General features: G+C 52.5%; 7 protein-coding genes across 7 annotated transcripts; 6 read left to right on the top strand and 1 right to left on the bottom strand.

Moving 5' to 3' along the window:
- Positions 1 to 289: 289 nt before the first annotated feature.
- HMPREF1120_02419 (uncharacterized protein) lies at positions 290 to 877 on the top strand (the record flags this gene model as incomplete). The annotated part of the gene is made up of 1 exon (XM_009156461.1): positions 290 to 877. One exon carries the CDS (start codon positions 290 to 292, stop codon positions 875 to 877), a length of 588 nt encoding a protein of 195 aa, XP_009154709.1.
- A 1,009-nt stretch (positions 878 to 1,886) lies between these two features.
- Positions 1,887 to 2,987, top strand: HMPREF1120_02418 (uncharacterized protein; the record flags this gene model as incomplete). The annotated part of the gene is made up of 4 exons (XM_009156460.1): positions 1,887 to 2,101; positions 2,163 to 2,244; positions 2,291 to 2,356; positions 2,610 to 2,987. The coding sequence occupies 4 exons, from the start codon at positions 1,887 to 1,889 to the stop codon at positions 2,985 to 2,987; spliced, it is 741 nt and encodes a 246-aa protein (XP_009154708.1).
- A 3,984-nt stretch (positions 2,988 to 6,971) lies between these two features.
- Positions 6,972 to 7,535, bottom strand: HMPREF1120_02417 (transcription initiation factor TFIID subunit D8; the record flags this gene model as incomplete). The annotated part of the gene is made up of 1 exon (XM_009156459.1): positions 6,972 to 7,535. The coding sequence occupies one exon, from the start codon at positions 7,533 to 7,535 to the stop codon at positions 6,972 to 6,974; it is 564 nt and encodes a 187-aa protein (XP_009154707.1).
- Positions 7,536 to 8,319: 784 nt separating this feature from the next.
- On the top strand, positions 8,320 to 9,633 carry HMPREF1120_02416 (MC family mitochondrial carrier protein; the record flags this gene model as incomplete). The annotated part of the gene is made up of 4 exons (XM_009156458.1): positions 8,320 to 8,604; positions 8,661 to 9,079; positions 9,131 to 9,458; positions 9,517 to 9,633. The coding sequence occupies 4 exons, from the start codon at positions 8,320 to 8,322 to the stop codon at positions 9,631 to 9,633; spliced, it is 1,149 nt and encodes a 382-aa protein (XP_009154706.1).
- A 901-nt stretch (positions 9,634 to 10,534) lies between these two features.
- Positions 10,535 to 10,930, top strand: HMPREF1120_02415 (uncharacterized protein; the record flags this gene model as incomplete). Its single annotated transcript, XM_009156457.1, has 2 exons — positions 10,535 to 10,562; positions 10,611 to 10,930. 2 exons carry the CDS (start codon positions 10,535 to 10,537, stop codon positions 10,928 to 10,930), a joined length of 348 nt encoding a protein of 115 aa, XP_009154705.1.
- Positions 10,931 to 11,465: 535 nt separating this feature from the next.
- On the top strand, positions 11,466 to 13,985 carry HMPREF1120_02414 (uncharacterized protein). The gene is made up of 2 exons (XM_009156456.1): positions 11,466 to 12,632; positions 12,701 to 13,985. The coding sequence occupies exons 1-2, from the start codon at positions 12,188 to 12,190 to the stop codon at positions 13,645 to 13,647; spliced, it is 1,392 nt and encodes a 463-aa protein (XP_009154704.1). The 5' UTR covers positions 11,466 to 12,187; the 3' UTR covers positions 13,648 to 13,985.
- Positions 13,986 to 14,374: 389 nt separating this feature from the next.
- HMPREF1120_02413 (DNA repair protein RAD50) lies at positions 14,375 to 18,118 on the top strand. The gene has a single exon (XM_009156455.1). It carries the CDS (start codon positions 15,163 to 15,165, stop codon positions 17,068 to 17,070), a length of 1,908 nt encoding a protein of 635 aa, XP_009154703.1. The 5' UTR covers positions 14,375 to 15,162; the 3' UTR covers positions 17,071 to 18,118.
- Positions 18,119 to 18,120: the final 2 nt, after the last annotated feature.

Genomic DNA, 18,120 nt, shown 5'->3' with positions numbered 1-18,120 from the left:
AGGCCACGAAATCCCACACAGCCTACTTTCCTGTTGCAAACGAGTCCACAGGAGTGCAGAAGACGAAAGGATGAGGAGTACTTGCCTCGATACTTGTGGACCGGCCTCAAAGGACAAAGAAAATGGCCATTCTATGGATGCTTCCTGACAGCGCACAAAAGCACCGCACACTGAACCCCCTCACCGAGCGATTCAGGAATATCCCACATGCTGGGCGCCTCAGTTGTAAAGCTACAGTAACGGCACCGCATTCTTGGTTCCCTTACTGGCTTTCGGTCCACAAGGTTGTATGGGCCGTTTCGTTGGTGTCAGATGGCGAGAGAAGTTCTTTATGGTCGCTATGCAGGAACCGGGTCCGGACATGTCGCTGTTCGGCTCTCACCGCCAGCTTGTCTGCAGCGCCCCGAGTTTTGGGGTACTTGGGGGACCTATGGCGGCCCGCTCGCCGTTGTTGGAAAGTTTGGTACTACACAAACAAATCCACCGATGTTTGGCTGGCCTGATCGGGTTGATTGCCTCTTCCATCTCTCTGCTCCCTTGCTTCGAAAAAGAAAGAACTCCAGTCGAAATCTTTGTCGACATGACTGGCTGGCATTCTGTGCCCTGGAGAGAATCCTTCTTCAGCTCAGCAAAACCACTTTACTGCTGCAGTGAGCATGGCAATGCCGTTCGGACCTCCTCAAAACCACACCATTTGACGACTTTTTTCGCAGGGCAGCAAGGCATGGACCCATCCGCCCGTAACGAGGACGATCGTTGTTTAAGGACCTGTTCCTCCCTCTGGACCCTCTCCGGTTCGGACGAGCCAATTTCATCACGTCTCCGATCTGGCCAGACACGGCCACTCGACTCCTTATACGCGGAACCTATATCATGAATAGCAGGCGATACCTCCTGCTGGGCAACAACAACAACATGTGGTCTTGGGGTGAGATGATACATGGAAGCAATATATATATATATATATATATATATATCACAGCATGGCGCGGTCCCCTTTAACAACGTCTGGCAATCGTCTACAGGAGGCTCCTAAATGGTACAGCCACCAGACTATTGAGCACTGATCATATGAGCTAGGGTGCCGAGATTTGTACGTTGGGTCACGAACCATGATACGAAGGCCCCTCAGACTCTGTTGAAGGAGTTCGAAACACGGTTCCCTGCGAATTGCTTGCCCGACGCTCGGAAACTCTGGGAGGGCTATCTGAAGCTGGTCTCGAATGACCATCGGCAGCGGCATAGACGATTACTGGGAGACTTTGAGTCCGCCGTCATTGGTGGTGCGCTTGAATGAGAGCAAGCAATGGAACCGCACCGGAGGTTACCCACAGATTATCACAAGAAAAGTGGGTGGTGGGTTCGTCGCATCAGGTAGTTGATAGGGACCCGGTTGCCCTATACCATCATCATACCATGCATAAGGAGATGACCCTATCTATTACGACATTTCCTCCTTTCAATTGAAGTCAATCTGATCTGCGCACGCTCGTGCAGACATGATTCATGAAAGTCTCCCGACTTCCAATCGAATGTGAAAAACCAGGAGCCTCCTACGTCTGCGGAAACAAGTGTCTTGACGGCGCGGTAACGAGCTGTTCCAACTTTGATAAGACAGGGGTTGCTGGTCTGAGCAGCACGATTGACAAGCATGAGCATGAAATCTCCGCTTGGGCTTGTCCTAAACGTATTCTCGGCCCACGCCTGAAGGGCGGCAGACCTTGCCAGTGCTGCCATTACAAATGGAAATGAATGAGGAAGTTGCAAGCAAACCTCCTCGATTTCCTGCATCGTCCGTGCCGCTGCCGCTGCCGATGTCTTCTTCCCCTTCTCCTGCAGTCCATTTGATGCTTGGAAATCTATTCTCATTACCTCATTCGGCAACGATGAACTCCAAACAGCCGGGTTCAGCCCGCTCTGGGCAACTGACACGCGATGTCAATACCGGCAAGCCAGTCTCAACTTTGGGAAAACGAGTGGCACAATTTCTTTTATGCGGCAGGACCTCATCTGGATGTTTTCTCGTGCGAGAGGATCTGAGTCAGATTTTCCCTGTGTGGCAGGATGTCGGTTGGGACCAGGTGCTGGAGCTGCTACAGGGGTCAGAAGGTATTGTCGAGTCCTCCCCAGAAATGCTCGTGTCTAACCTCGCTTTTCTCTAGTCGCGCCCAAGCGCGTCCTGGCAAGGCCGTGGATGTTACCAAGAAAGATGAGACCTTGCGTGCGGCTACCTTGCTTCAGTATGTCCTTACATCCGCTCGGCTTTTCCAGATACTGACCCGAAGAATAGAACGCATTGATGGAAGAGCTTCTTGTTGTCTATGACATCTACTCGAGCGACATTAAGGTGCAAAAGGTCAGAATCTTCAGGCTGACCGATATACACAATCGCTCGCCGGGCAGGGGAGTTCTCGAACTCAATTGGCGCAACACTGACCTGTTCCGACCACTATATATACATATCACATCAGGAGTCGAGGCTACCAGTGCATTCGTCCCCCGATCTCGAGTCGCACAACACCAAGGCCACCTTTGCCATCTTGCCACGCATCAAAGGTCAGAATTAACAAGTTCAAGACTGCTCAGCTGATAATTGGCACCATCGCCAGCAAACCCGACAAAATTTTCTCAAATATGAAGTCCATTTTGAGAGACCTGGCACTACCTTGCGCAAATACGTCGGTAGTCGTGGCGACATTCTCGAAGCACAGCTGCAACCAGGGTGTCATGTTCTTGACCTCGGTACTGGTCTTGGTTGGGTTGCTGAGGCGGCGGCGCGTCGTTGTCGTCTCGCAATCGGCACTGATATTAGTGGCAAGAACATTCAGCTGGCGAAGCAAAAAGCATCGCGCGCCAACCTTGGCAATCTTGCATATGCCGTTGCCGATTTCACCCTGATGAATGAAGTACGCGCGGCCATCCAAGCTGCAAGTCAAGAGTTGAACGTGTCTCCTGTGGTCCGCTTCCACGTCATCTTCATGTGCTAGAGTCTATCAGTAGTCCCAGCAGCAAAACACCTTCCATTGCTGCGTGATCTGGGCAATTTAGTCAAGCCAGGGGGTAAAGTGGTCTTCGACTTTCAATCTCCCGACCTCGAAATACAGAGTATTCATGTCAACTTTGCCATTATGTCGCCGATCCCAGGTCACGGTTCCCCATTCCAGCGAATTGGCATAACATTGCGCAAGTACAGTGGAAGCCGTGAAGGTTTCCTGAAAGCACGGACAGCCATCCGCGCCCTTGCACGCGAGGCCGGTTGGTCCCATAGTCCCAGCACAACTGTCCACCCCAAATGGCAGGGCTATGGATATGAAGATGTCACCCAACAGGGCCGTGGGCCGTGTTATTGCCGAGCGGTTGGCGATAGAACAACGGGAATTCATGACAGAAATGGATTTACTACACATGCAGACTAAGGTAATGCATCTGTATAGCACGTGTAGGTTCCATTTCCTTACTAGCACATCTCAGGTACATGAAACTGCTTTCCACGAATACCTCCCTCCTCTCCTCATCCAAACTCCGAGATGATCGCAGGGAACACCCACTTGCGCTAAATTGATACCCGAGTGAAAGTCTATGTTCATCAGCGTTGACCTTCGTCGATTCGACGACCTACGGGAGTGGAAGACTACCCAGGCTAAGTATTCTTTGTTGAACTGTGTACGTCGAACTTATCATCGCCAACTATATATATCGCTGCATTGGAGCAAGTTGAGGCCCGCCGCACAGAACAAATCAAGGAAGGAGCATGAATCCACGACGCGTTTTCTGAAATTCTGCCAGTCAAAGACTGTCATGCGAGGGTGTTTGGGTTGGGGGCGGGCATCAGGTGTACGTGTAACAATTGCCGGCACCAAGATGCAATATACATACTATATCAACACCCATTCATCCGACCGACGTCATGCGATATACCGACGAGCTGAAAGTGAAAGTTAACACACTCAAGAAGGGTGCGAAGCGCTCGGACGAAGATTCATGCAATCAAAAGCCCATTAGGTCCAAAGGCGACGATGCCACAGAAGACATTGTTCCGTCTGTTCCAGAATCACGCACGAAGCATCTCAGAGGGCAAGCAGTACAAGATTTCCGACGAGGATCGTGCCAAACTTGCCCAGCGCGAAGTCACCCAGAATCTCAGTCATGACATTCCAGCAATCATTGACGGGCTAAACCGGGCGAGACTTGTGCTGGATGGGGTGATCTCATTTGCTCACCCTGTCGACTCCCCATCATTGCCGCATGGCGACAACCATTTGGCCAGGAATATGATGAACAAGCAGTGTTAACATCGTTGTGGTTGGAGGTGACACGGATGCACGGGGACTCGCATGAAGCAGATCCAGTTCTGGATGAGGTGCATCACCAGGTATAGACAGCGGGAACAAGCTTGGTACACCAGTGCCGGGTGAACGAGGCGCGGGGGCTGGTCACTGGTAACGACGATACTGTGTTGCCAATGAGTCTTAAGGCGCTCCGGGCATTAGTGGAAGTATACTGCCACGTAGTAAGTGCTTATGCTATACGTCCCTTCTACCTTATGTATGCTAATCTTGCATGTAGTATAGAACGCTCCTGTTTGGAGTGATAATGCCACCGATCCTGAGAATTGAGAGCTGCTTGTGGGCGTGCTTCTCGCACGCGGTTTGCTTGTGTGATCTGGGAGATACTCCCGTGTGCCCTTAGTGGCACCATGCAATGGTGCAAGGCATGTCTCTCAGAAGAATGGCTTCATCGCGAAAGACCAAGATGATCGAAATCTCAAGGACTTGGTTTGGGGGCCACTATTGCTCCAGTCGCCTGATGAATACGAGGCCGTCTTCTCATGGCGTAGAGAAAAGTCGTTCGTATTTAGCTCACTTTATGCGTACGCAATCCGCTTTGAAAGTATCTCCTAGTACCTCGACTTACGCGCTTGAACAGTGCTGTTCACACCTCTTCTATCCGCGCCATCGTCCAACACCCTGGCACGAGCAGATGGAATCGACCACGACGAGAAGGTATTGATGAAGACAATGCCTTTCGACATTAATGACCTCGTTGGGATTGCACCTACGAAAGTTGTCCAAATCGATCACAATAATGTCTGAAGAATGCCGCGTCTCGCTGAAACCCTGTCGCTCCCTGGCCGCACCGGCGAAAACTCGCTCGCTAAACCCTAAACCCTAATCCTAAACCCAAGCGTTCGACATCATGGATGGAGGCGAATGGAGGCGAACGGATACAAGTTGCCCCTTTGAGCTGGGCATCTGCCACGAGGGTCTTTTCTTCCGATGCTGTGCTGGCTTTTTTCGACTTGCATACCTTTTTTTTAGGTTGCGCTGGCTCCATCTGGCAGGGTGCCATGAGGGTTGGTTTTTTTCAGGCGTGTGTTCTGTTTTTTCGACTTGCATACCTCTTTTGAGGTTGCGCTGGTTTCATCGGGCGAGGGGCCAGGGGGTTGAGTTTTTTCGGGCCTGTGTTCGGTTTTAATCATTCTCGACGCGATGGCCTACCTACCCCATAGTGACGACCAAACAGGAGAGTTGCGTGCAAAATTCCATGCGGATGGGACCAACGGGTACTGGGGAACTCCGTAAGTCCATCAATCGCTCCAACTGCCGTGCTTCGAACCGAGCAGGTGCAAAAAGGCTGTGTCCCTGTACGCTTTCGCTTTCCGCATGCTGGACCTCAAGGCGGCAATTTCAGAAGCGCAAGGACAATCCACAAATGTACGGATGGGCCAATGCCCGACCGGCGCCGGCGGTACCTATGCGATGTTTGAAGATGACTGTACTAGCCCCTGCTGGACCGCCGGACCTTCCCACGACTCCCAATCGAGGTGGCCAAAAAGCACTTCCATAACCCGCCGTGCCAGAGATGTCTGCGACGCTTGGAGCATGAACGACACAGTGTCATCTAATACGAGTTTAGGACCAATCAGGGCAGGAAGTCCATCAACTGCTCTCGATGCCAGGCCTCGAACTGTGCTGGACCTAAGGGCTGATTTTGGTGACGCGGAGAGTTTTGACGCAGTCGATCAATCAGGCAGAAGAAGTCCTTGTCAAAAAAAAGCGCAAGCATCTGGTGAGGTACCATTCGATGATATCAGGGCCTTCATGGGGGCACCTCCATCTTGGTAGGCAGGGGCATGACCAAGCGGAAAGTGGCAGGATCGAGTCCTATTCGTTCTCAGTCTGTCGGAAAGGAGTGGGAAAAGGATTTGGACGGTTCAAGAAGGAAGTTCATATCATGTTCGACTTGTAGCTCGTAGTTTCATACTCGACAACACCATGGCTCGTGTTAGCATGCTCCATATCTCCTGTTCTCTCACACTTCATAACACATCTTTCTGGTAGCGGGATGTTGAAACCGCCCCTTCATTGATATTCCCGACCCCAAGCTCTCTGCTGCTCATATTGATACACGGCGCTGGATTGAATGTCGGGGCACCTGTTTTGCCTTCCTTCACCATTGCGACTACGCATTCGGCGGGCCCGGAGACTCTAGTCCCGTGTTCCGCGTTGGTTGGACGTAGCAGGGTTGCCTTCTCATATCCTATCTGCCGGAATGTTGTTGAAAGGTTAGGCTGTGCCCAAACATCAGCTGCGGCAAAGACTGATGTCCCGAGCTGAGAGCTTCCTCACGTGCAGTGCGGCCTTTCATAATCTCCGGAGCCGTTGACGACATACCAGCCCTGCCTTTGCATAGCAAATCCATCTAGAATATTTGCAACATCGAGTGTGTTCAATCGCTGGACATCCAGCCCGGCGGGACGACTGGCTTTGGAACTGGTCTTGTGCATGCTTGCTGATAAATCTTGATGAGCCCTGCAACTGAGAATGGCTCGCCGGACACCATAGCATGCATCCAGTGCGGTATCTACCGTGTTCAGATGTTGAATTGCTGCAGTCCGCGTTCCATGACCACCATCTGATCTCGCGGAACAATGACTGCTAGCGCACAGATAAAAAGTGTAGTTCAGCGCCTCAGGCAGGTCTCCTCTTCACAAACTCCTCAAGGTCACCCCTAGTGACAACACCGAGCACGAATTTCCGACTTCCATCCGTGACGACTGCAAAATCCTGAGGTTCGCCCGTTGCCAACGGACCGACATTCTCGAAGAACCCTTCCAGTTCCCACAGCTCTGTGTCCATCGTAATAACCTGGTACTTCTTTGCTCCGCGACGCTGGAATTTGACCATGGCTTTAGAGACGGGATCCGACGGCTGCAGTTGCCTGGTCTCGAACAGATGCTTGAGTTTCGAGATGGGCAGATACCCTAGGAGAGATCTTGTATTTTCCGACAGAACCGTCAAATGCGAGTAGTCATGAGAAGAGGCCGACAGCATGGCTTCGGCCAGCGAGGTGCTGGGGGACGTGGACAAAGCAGGTGGAAGGTCTAGGTCGGCAACCGTGGCACCTCGATATTTATCAGCCCATGCCGACAGCTTTGCCGAGTGTTCATCTTCTACAGGAGGAACACCGTTAGCTTGAGGAACGATGGTCGGGCCCAGAGGGACACCATGCTCAAGGACGGATTCGTGTTCCATGGTAATGGGTCGAAGATGAACTCAAGAGGTTGTTTGAATCTCAAGACCGTGACCAGCCTAAGGTGAAGTTGCGTTGCGAACCACAAAATAATTGTTTCGGTGCATGAGGATCGAGGACCGCAGGCCGGCTGTTAGTCTGATTCCAGCCGGTGTTGGCATAGCCCCACCCCAAGCGTGGGATAGTAGGCCGCAAGAAGCGTGTTAACACATCGCCAATCCAATTAGTCGTCTAGCAACTTCCACAGCCACTGAAAGACGCGAGCGCTCGGCATGACGCCCTTAAGCCCGGATCGCAGCGGCGGTGGGAAGTGGGTTGCGGTGGGTTGCGATGGGCTGCGGTGGGCTGCTTCATTAATCGCTCAGTCAATCAGGGCGAGCGCTGGCCGTGTAGTGCGGAGAACAGAGACAGCCATCGGCATCATCCTCCCTCGCAGCAGCAGCGTGCAGTCAATCAGTACCTGGTAATCGCCGGCGCTGTGAGCTGTGACGATAGGAGCAGGAGCATTGCCAGTCCCTGTCCGAGACCTTCCCATGAAGCCCGACCTTGTTCCTTCTTACCTTCCAAAGTACCATCATTTCTATTTTATCTCCATCTCATCACTCTCTTCTCCAGCCCATTCCCCGTTCACGTTGCCCAGTTGATCTGGTCCCAACCGTCCATTCCTCTGCTGTAGTGTAGTCACCGTTCTTGACTCGAGGTAGGTACCAACTCTCTGCATGCGCAGGCATGTGGTGCTCTCGGAGATAGTGGGTGGTAAGCTGATGAGCTATTATGTGCAGCGCCATGGTCGGACTTGTCCCCAGCTCAAACACCATCTACCAGGCTTTCCTGCCTACCTCCCCCTACTACAAGCCAGCTGCGAAGCCAGTTGAGCATCCGCAGACGCGACCTATTTTCTCGACATGGAGTGCCACAGACACTGTCAAAGAAAAGGCGTCGGAATTGAGTCATGCAGCTCAAGCCGAGTATGAGAAGGCCAGCAAGAAAGCCCAAGCGAAGGCTGGAGGCATTGAATTGTATTCCGGGAAGTACTACGCAGCTTGTACTTTCGGAGGCCTGCTAGCTTGTGTATGTCCACATAGTGACCTGTTTTCGTCGAGCTCCAGTACTGAACGCGCTTCTAGGGTCTCACTCACACGGCTGTTACACCACTTGATCTTGTCAAGTGCCGTCGCCAAGTCGACCCCAACCTCTACAAGGGCAACTTCGAGGCTTGGAGACTGATCAACAGAGCGGAAGGTCTCCGTGGGATCTTCACCGGCTGGGGTCCCACGTTTGTTGGCTACTCGGTCCAGGGTGCTGGCAAGTACGGCTTCTACGAATACTTCAAACATCTCTACAGCCAGTTGGCTGGTGAAGAGAACGCCGAAAAATACAAGACTATTCTGTTTTTGTCTGCCTCCGCCTCGGCTGAATTCATCGCCGATGTTGGTCTTTGCCCATTCGAGGCTGTCAAAGTCCGCATGCAGACTACGATCCCGCCTACATTCACCGGCACTGTCCAAGGCCTCAGTTCCATCACGAGCAAGGAAGGAGTCGGCGGGTAAGTACTGGCATATGTGACTCCGGTGCAGCAAATGCTGACGTTCTTCAGTTTGTACAAGGGTCTGTACCCGCTATGGGGTAGACAAATCCCGTACACCATGATGAAATTCGCCTCATTCGAGAACATCGTAGCGGCTATCTACAACTATCTCCCCGGACAAAAGTCGGATTACAATAAGGGAGCCCAGACTGCTGTTGCCTTCGTCGGTGGTTACCTCGCCGGTATCCTTTGCGCCATTGTCTCGCACCCCGCAGACGTCATGGTCAGCAAACTGAATGCTGAACGTGCGCCCGGCGAGAGTTTCGGAGGCGCCATGAGCCGCATCTACAAGAAGATTGGATTCGGAGGACTGTGGAACGGCCTGCCTGTCAGAATTGTGAGTCCCCTCCACATACACTCGCCGCTTAGGGAACGCGCTAATACTTATTTCTCAGGTTATGATTGGAACCTTGACTGGTCTACAATGGATGATCTACGACTCTTTCAAGATCTTCATGGGCTTGCCAACCACTGGTGGTGGAGACAAGGACAAGAAGACCATCAAGACGTAAACAGTGTATACTATGCACTTTTGGACATGACGGCAAGACAAGGAGCTGGAATGGGAACAGAGTCTGTACTTGGAGTGGCCGATGGTTTCGAAACGCTGCAGACAACTTGCAGACCAAATCCCGACTTGCTTTTTACTAAAGTTGCTCCTGCTCATAAGTTCCCGCGCTAACTGCTTGCTAACTACCTGTGTAACATGTTATTTCCGTGCTCGTACAGCTCGAACAGTTCCTCGCTCCACGGAGTCATCCACGTGAAGATAGCAGATTGCAGATAGCACCGGGGATTGCCAGTGGCCATTGATAAGCAAGGCTGGCCGCTGCACTTTAGCTGGAGTTTCGCGAGTCTAATCACATTAGTGTTGATTAGCGGTCGCAGCTAGCCCGGCTTCAGGCGAATGAATGAGCGGCGATCAGACCACTACATGATAATAACTTGGGGTACATTTGCTTTTGTCACCGAGTGTTGTCATCGCATAGTCCCGCCTGAGATACATGTACTGTTGCGCCCGCGCTCTCATCTGCCTGTGCCATATCGAGACGGGCTATCACTGACGGTCTCTCCATCTGCACCTCCTCGTCTCTTCTCGCTTCCAATACATACCGTCCTCATAAGCCAGACCTGTTTGTTACTCGAGAGGCAGGGCTCGAATTCCACCAAATAGTGATCGCTGACCGCTTATCGCTGTCACCGTTCTAGTCAGCCTTATCAAAACCAGGTAAGGCATGCCCTCCTCTGCCCCGGTCCATTCCTCGTTCCTTGTATTTCGTGGTCTCTTCATCTGTCAGTGGATGTCCTAGAAACATTCCTATTATAATTGCGGGGGATTGACTGAGGCAATACTTCGAAAGTCTACGCACGGAAACAATCACACTGACTTGCTGAAGACTCGAAGTGTCCAATATGGCTGTCGTTTCTCACGGCCGCGGCGGTATGTTTCCCCAGACAAGCGCTGGGATGCGGCAGCTAACATTCGCAGGTGCCGCCAACATCGGGCCGGACGATACTCCCTATGTCGACGGAGAAATTGTTCGTGAGGGTCCCGTCGGCAATCAAGGCGATGGACCATATTCTTCAGGGCGGGGAGGCGCCGGCAACATTGACAGCGATGGCGAACATACCACCGGTGCACCTCATGATGCAGAGATCGTTCCCGAGCCAGCCATGCGGATCGCAAAAGAAGAGTCTCACCATGTTGGACGCGGAGGCGCCGGCAACGAGGCGCATGTGCACAAAGACAAGAAACATGAATCTCTCGCAGACAAGCTGAAGCACCTCTTCTTCAAGAAGAAGACATGAGCGGTTTGGAGCGGCTACCACCACTCGTTGCAGAAAAGTCGGCCTGCCGAGTTAGTAGTAAAGTGACGGATTTATGGATGATACCCAGCAATGAGTTGTTTCAGATTGTTGACGTTTGTGGCTCGACTACTAGTCGCCAGGATATAGAGGGCAGATTCGCTCCTCGGATATAGATTAATAATGCAGATGCTTGCTTTACAGTACCTCAGGCTGATTCTAGCGATTCAGCGCAATTTCTTCTGCTACCGACGAGGCATACCGTCACCATGCTTGCCATTGATACGTAGGTAGATACCTGGGATCTAACAATCGCCGCAGACACCCTCTCATGTAACAACCACACCCATCTAGGTGACGCCTAGTCAAAGGATGGCTCAACAGATGATACTACTGTATGCATTTGAAGAGCAAGCAATGTCATTTTGCCAGGATGCTAACAATGCTGCCCCTGCAGTGGTCATTTTTACAATAACAATAAGCGGTGGGCTGTTTCAAAAGCTCACAAACAATGGAAGACCCGCCTGTGGCATCGAAGGTTCTGAACTTCTGAACCCACGCGGCGTGGACCCCGGCCCTTTCCGGAGGCTTGGGAAGACAAAATTGCGCGCGGTTGACACGCTCGCAGGTCGTGTAAACACACTGCAGTAGTCGACATGATCCCAAATACACCAGGATCAGGCAAACACATGTCTCTTCCACTGCTTCCCGAGAAGCTGCTAACACGGTGACACGTTGCAGTGGCTTACGGGGATCCTGGGGGCATTGCCAGGGTGTGTGATTGAAGGAACGGCAGCTGCCTTTGGGCGCTGCCAGAGCAGGCTGCTGACAGTTGAAGCGCCGCCCACTGCCACTGCCAGCTGGCGTGCATCAACCGCGTCCATTGCAGCCATTCAAAAGTCGACCTACTAGAAGAGTGCGCCGAAACATTCTGATCAAGCCTCACTTCTCCAGTCTCCATCTGAGCTGTTCAATGCTGAAGGCTGCCAGCTTGTCCCCTGTACCAGCTTTGCCTTCAAATTTATCACTGTCCTCGAAGCGCCGGGCCGCTGCTCACGTCTTCAACTCGACTCACAACTGACAGTTCCACCCCGCGCGTCAAACTCCATCATCCCGGCTACACAATCTGATCGCGTTGTAAGCTGAATTATACTCGCAACAAATCCAATCCTTCAGGTTGTCCGGCGCGCGCGCGCGCTTTGCAGTCAGAACTCGACTTGAACACAGGCAGCTTCGTTACGGATCGCTCTCGTGGCTCCGATGGCCTCCGCATCAGACCCGACAGAACAGTACGTGACCAACATGCCGTTAACTCCGGGCGACAGCGAGAACGAAGCGCCCAGTGAGCCGTCTCAGATGGCGGGCCGCAAGCGCAGTGCAAGCGAGATGGAAGATGACTCGTCGAGAAGCAAGAGAACAAATACGGGCTCTGGCGCAGACACTGGCCTGGGCAGCAGTGCCAATGGTGCCAACACCGACACAAGTCCTGCGCCCGGTCCCGACGCTTCAGAGACCATTGAGGCCGAGTCTGGCGATGAGTTTACAGTGCAATGCCCTGCACGGCGGAAACACGGCAAGGCGGCAGCTACGGACGATGTGTACATTGAGCGAGATGCGCCCCCAGAGGCTCCCGATCTCAGCATCGAATTTGCTGTAAGGCCGGGCAAGAAGTGGGCAAGTCTGGACCGGTTCAGAAATGCCAAATGTGAGTCCAGAAACAGCAGCGCAGCAGCAGAAAGAACCGCCTTGCTGACCGTGTATTCGTCTGAACAGTTAAGAATCCTTTGGTTGTTGTCTACACCACGGGCCAGGTTGTTTATATCAACAGACACAACCCCGTCCCGCCACCGCCTCCGGCCGATGCGACCGATGGCGAGAAACTACAATACGACAAGGAGAACTTTTGGGTCGGTTTGATAGCCGAGTTTCGCGCCGAAAGCCACGCAAAGGTATACGCCCGAGTGTGGTGGTTCTACTGGCCGGAAGAGTTGCCCATGGGGCGACAACCTTATCATGGCAAGCAAGAGTTGATTCTGAGTAATTATACCGATATCATCGAGGCGCATGCGATTGCATGTCATGCCGAAGTCAGCTTCTGGGACGAGAACGATGATTCCAACCAGCTTGTCCTTCAGGAGCGATACTGGCGCCAGACCTTGGACGTGACCAAGCTCGGTCCCAAGCCCTCCAAATCCCTCAATGCCTTGAGCAAACTACGGACATTCTGCATTTGTGGAGGATATGACAACCCCAATGTGGAAATGTATCAGTGTCGTTCAGCGAGCTGCGGCATGTGGAATCATGATGCATGCTTGGTCAACGAGATCGAAAGACGGGCTTGGGAGCAGTTCAAAAAGGGGTCCCTGACGCATGAGGTTCAGGACAAGCAACAAGAGAAAGGGTTTACCCAGAAGGTAGGCGAAACTCTGGGTCATATTGTCCACTTGGGACGAGGGAAGAGCGAAGCCAAAGACGAAACCTATTCGAAGCCCATATCTGCCGCCAGAGGAGGGTCCGTCAAGAAGCACAAGGGCGGGAAGAACCCTTGGGCTGGGAAGTTGAAGGGCAAGATCATCAAGGTGCAGGACGACACGCATGCGGCTATTGTCACTCAACTTGTGCCCAACGCGGACAGCAAGCCGGGCCAGGGCCGGCCATTCGAGCCCCAGGTGTGGAACATGAAGATGTCGTGTCTGAAGTGCGAACAGCCACTGAATTGAGTGGATTGTCGAATGCCGCCCCGAGCGCCAATCTCTCAATAGCAAGTTGCAGTACTACCAGCTATTTGTTTTGGTTGCCTTTTGATTTCCTGGGTACCTGGATTTGGCAGGTTCAACTTTGAACATGTATATTAGCGTTGCACATGGGATTCAGTTGTTCGGCCGTTTCAGCAGGTTGTGTCCTGCAGACATACAGTATGTGGATGGGGGTGCATAGTTGAACGGAACTGTGATGATATGTGCAGTGAGGGTTTTTGAGGTGTATTACTTAGTAGTTAGAGGGAAGATGTTAATTCCTAGTGATGTGTCTCTGTATATGATTGCTCATGAAAAGTCCGCGTCTTGTCTCTGCGTTGCTGTCACAGGTGAGCCCGTGCCTTTGTCGTGTCTTCTGTTGACCTTTTAAAGTTGACTTCTCTCACTGCCAGGGATACCTACCTAGGTACATTATTGTATACTATGGACTCTCGGCTCGGCTCAAAGCAAACGAACCGGACCGAGTCACGTGGCAGGCTGGTCCAACAAAACACGGCTCGCGGCAATTCAGAGTTCGATCTCCCTGCAGCACTGGCACCCCCGGTTCGATTTGGACCGTAGTTGTGGCCGCCTACCGTTTTAACCGTGCCGTAATACTACCTAGGGATTACATGAAAATCTGCCACTGTGGAGGTGAGAGTCGATTCGGCCGGGCCCCAGGCTCGTGTTAGAACCGACGCGAGTAGGACCCGCCTTGGGGAAAATGCTTGGTCATCACCTTTAATTCGAGGTCGGTCGGTGCAAGGTCTCATCCACCGCATCGCGTGCTCGAGTCGGCCATACGGTGCAGCCACCTACAGCATAGCACAATCCAGCCGTCATCGATTACTCAGTACTCATCAGTGGCAGCTGCATGGCATCTACAACCCCTTCGAGTTCTTCTCACGGGCCACTACTACTACGCGGACTGCATTGTTGTACTTTTTACTTTTTGCTAGTCTCCAGGCTCCATTTTATTTATTACTATTGTATCTGCAGTGCCCGCATCTCGGGTCGGCAAGTCGTCGCATCAGCCGGATCAATTATGATTTTGTTTTTACTCCATGTCTACATTTTGACTTAAAAAGCATCGATCGCATACCTTTGTGCCTCAACCGCCAACAGTGACGACAACGCCACCTCACAATCTTACACTCCCTGTTACACTACGGGACTTTTTATTTCTTTATTTTGGCATTCTGGCATTCTGGCATGCTTTGTCGTCGTCTGTCTTGTTCCCTTGGTCCAGCATTGGGAGACGATTTAGCATATTGTTACGCCATTATATTATATTGCCGAGGTTGAGGACTGTTTGTTCCTCGTTGCGGTGGCATTGTGTCCCTTGACTCAGGACAGTGGACTTTGACTCAACGCGTCAGTTGGAAAGAGTTGTTGAAGGGATTGTGCGAGCCCGCACTAAAGGGAAACAAGACTTCGCTGGTCCTTGCAGTTGTTCATACTTTGCATCGCATCTGAAAGAGGCAGTTTGTACTCATCAAAATGCCAGACCAAGCGGAGGAAACGCTAGGGGCAGCGGCCGAGGGCCTACAAGCCGAGGAAAATATGCCTTCAGCAGAACGCGAAGGCCAGACAACAACAAACTCGACAGTCCCCAAGAACACACCCTCGTCTCCTACCGAGAGCAACAACGGGGCATCTGACAAGTCGTCCGACAAGGAGGAAAACGTGCCAGTGTCGCCGATGGAAGAAACATCACCTCCACCCGAGAAACACGACCGACCGGACCTCGCGCGAACAGAGTCACGAGCCGACAAGTTCTCCAAGGGACGGATATTCATCGTCATGTTTTCTCTAGGCATGGCACTATTTCTGGCAGCGTTGGACGTCACCATCATCACGACGGCACTGCCCACCATCGCAGACCATTTCCAAGCCAGCGCGGCAGGATACACATGGGTGGGTAGCGCATACTTGTTAGCAAACGCCGCGAGCGTGCCTCTCTGGGGTAAAATCTCAGACATATGGGGCCGCAAGCCGATCATCATGCTTGCGAACGTGATTTTTCTCGCAGGCAGTCTGATCGCCGCGTTGAGTACCTCGATCGGCATGCTGATTGGGGCACGAGTGATTCAAGGTATTGGCGGAGGCGGGCTCGTGATTCTCGTCAACATCTGCATTGCAGATCTGTTCAGCATGCGCGACCGGCCCAAGTACTACGGGTTCATGGGCATGGTGTGGGCAATCGCATCGGCGCTGGGCCCCGTGGTAGGCGGAGCATTTACCGAAGGTGTATCATGGCGATGGTGCTTCTACATCAACCTTCCACTCGACGGCGTGTCGTTGATCCTGCTTACTTTCTTCCTCAAGCTCGACACGCCCAAGACACCCTTCTGGGCGGGCATCCAAGCCATTGACTGGATCGGGGTGATTACTATTGTCGGCGGCGTCGTCATGTTTTTACTCGGTATGGAATCCGGCGGCGTCACTCACCCCTGGGACAGCGCATATACCTTGTGCTTGATCATCTTTGGAATCGTGACGCTAGGTCTGTTCCTGGTGAATGAGTGGAAATTCGCAAAATATCCAATCATCCCACTCCGCCTGTTTCGGGACCGGTCGAACCTGGCATCTTTGGGCGTGTGTTTCGTCCACGGGTTTGTGTTTATCGCCAGCTCGTATTATTTGCCCGTCTACTTCCAGACGGTGCTGGACGCGACCCCGATCCTCAGCGGAGTGTATCTGTTTGCATTGGTGTTGAGTCTGTCGTTCGCCTCGGCGTCCGTGGGCATCGTCATCAAAAAGACAGGCCGGTACCGCGAACCCATTTGGTTTGGCCTGGTCATGATGACTCTCGGGTATGGACTGTTCATCGACCTCGAGCCGCGCGCCAACTGGGCGAAAATCATCATTTACCAGATCGTCGCGGGTGTGGGCGTCGGCCCGAATTTTCAGAGTCCTCTGATCGCCCTGCAGAGCCATGTCAAGGGCCACGACATCGCCGTCGCCACGGCACTGTTCGGCTTCGTCCGCAACCTGTCTACTTCGGTCTCGGTCGTGTTGGGCGGTGTGGTCGTCAACAACGAACTCGCGAAGAAATATTCAGGGTTGCGCAAAGTCCTTCCCCCGGCCGACGCTGCCCGGTTGACGAGTTCCAGCTTCGGCTCGACCACGTCTTTTGTCCGCTCCCTCCACGGTGTGCAGAAGCAGGCCGTTAACGAGGCTTATACGTCGAGTCTGAGGTCTATGTGGATCTTCTATACTGCCTTTTCGGCCTTTGGGATTTTTGTCTCGCTGTTCATCACACGCAAGGAACTTAGTCGCACGCATGAAAAGGCCCGCACTGGCATCGAGGAGCAGGAGCGGATCCGTCGGCAAGAGGATGCGGAACGGAAGGCCCGGCGGTCAAAAGGAGCCACAGCGGATCTTGACACCGAGAGAGGTGTTTGAGGCGCATCTGGTTACTTGTGCTACTTAGCATAGTCTTGCGTCTTTGGTTCTAATCGTGGCCCTCATATCCTGGGATTCATATGTACGATAGATTGGGTACTATGGCGCCAAAAGAATCACCAAGTCAAAAGTGCAAGTTATCAATTCAAACAACATTGTGTTCGTGGTGTGGTATTCTCGACGTCGACACCCTTGCACCCACGCTTTCTGCATTGGATGTTCCCAAACGGTGCGGATGGCATGCTATCATGGGACGTCCCACGGCCGCTTAAGAACTTCTGTCCAGTAGTACAACCAGCAAATACTGTGCCTCCTAGTAAGCAGGTAACAGGTTACAAGTGCGCAAAAGGTGTCAAATACACTGCGTCGGCGGATTGATGAGAATAAACAAACATCAGTGCGGTAACTAATATTGGTAGTACATAAGGGCAATGCTCTACAAAGTCGTCACCGCCCTCAAAAACGAGGCCTTCCATGACAGATGCCTCTGCTACCTGTATCCATGGCTTCATGTATGCGCCATCTTTGGCGCTTGGAACGAAGTTAATTTTTTTGAGCGGTTCCCTTTTCGCTGCTGTTGGTTTGTCCAGCTGCTGCATGGACTGGAAGCCTTCTTCGAGGGCCGTCTCTGACCACCTATGTCTGCGCGGAATTTTGGATTGTTTCTGTCTTGAGGACAGGTCTAGGAAGAAGTCTGTTGTCCCATTCCACCGGGAGGGAAGGTAAATTCCATCGAGGCGGCTCATTCCTTGTTGTGGTGACAGCTGTACTGTGCTGTGCTGTGGCGCGGGCCGTGCTTTGGAGGGACCAGTGCAATCTGGCTTGTTGGGAACGGGGTTGATTCGCCTCATGTGTAGGAGTAGGGTCGAGCAAGAAGAGACCAATGTCCACGCGCTGGAGTGGAAAGCCGTTCAGTTCACACAAACCGGTGGCCCCGGATGACCAAGCTAGATCGTAAGCTGCGAATCGCGCTTGATTTCAACGATCATTGATGTCCAGGTAGAACGGCGTCTGTAGATGCTGGTACAAAAGCCCGAACAGTTCGTCGAC

This window comes from Exophiala dermatitidis, assembly GCF_000230625.1.
Source record: "Exophiala dermatitidis NIH/UT8656 unplaced genomic scaffold supercont1.2, whole genome shotgun sequence".
Classification (NCBI taxonomy): domain Eukaryota; kingdom Fungi; phylum Ascomycota; class Eurotiomycetes; order Chaetothyriales; family Herpotrichiellaceae; genus Exophiala; species Exophiala dermatitidis.
Note: the sequence above shows the minus strand (reverse complement) of the source record. Positions and strands in the feature narration are given on the sequence as shown.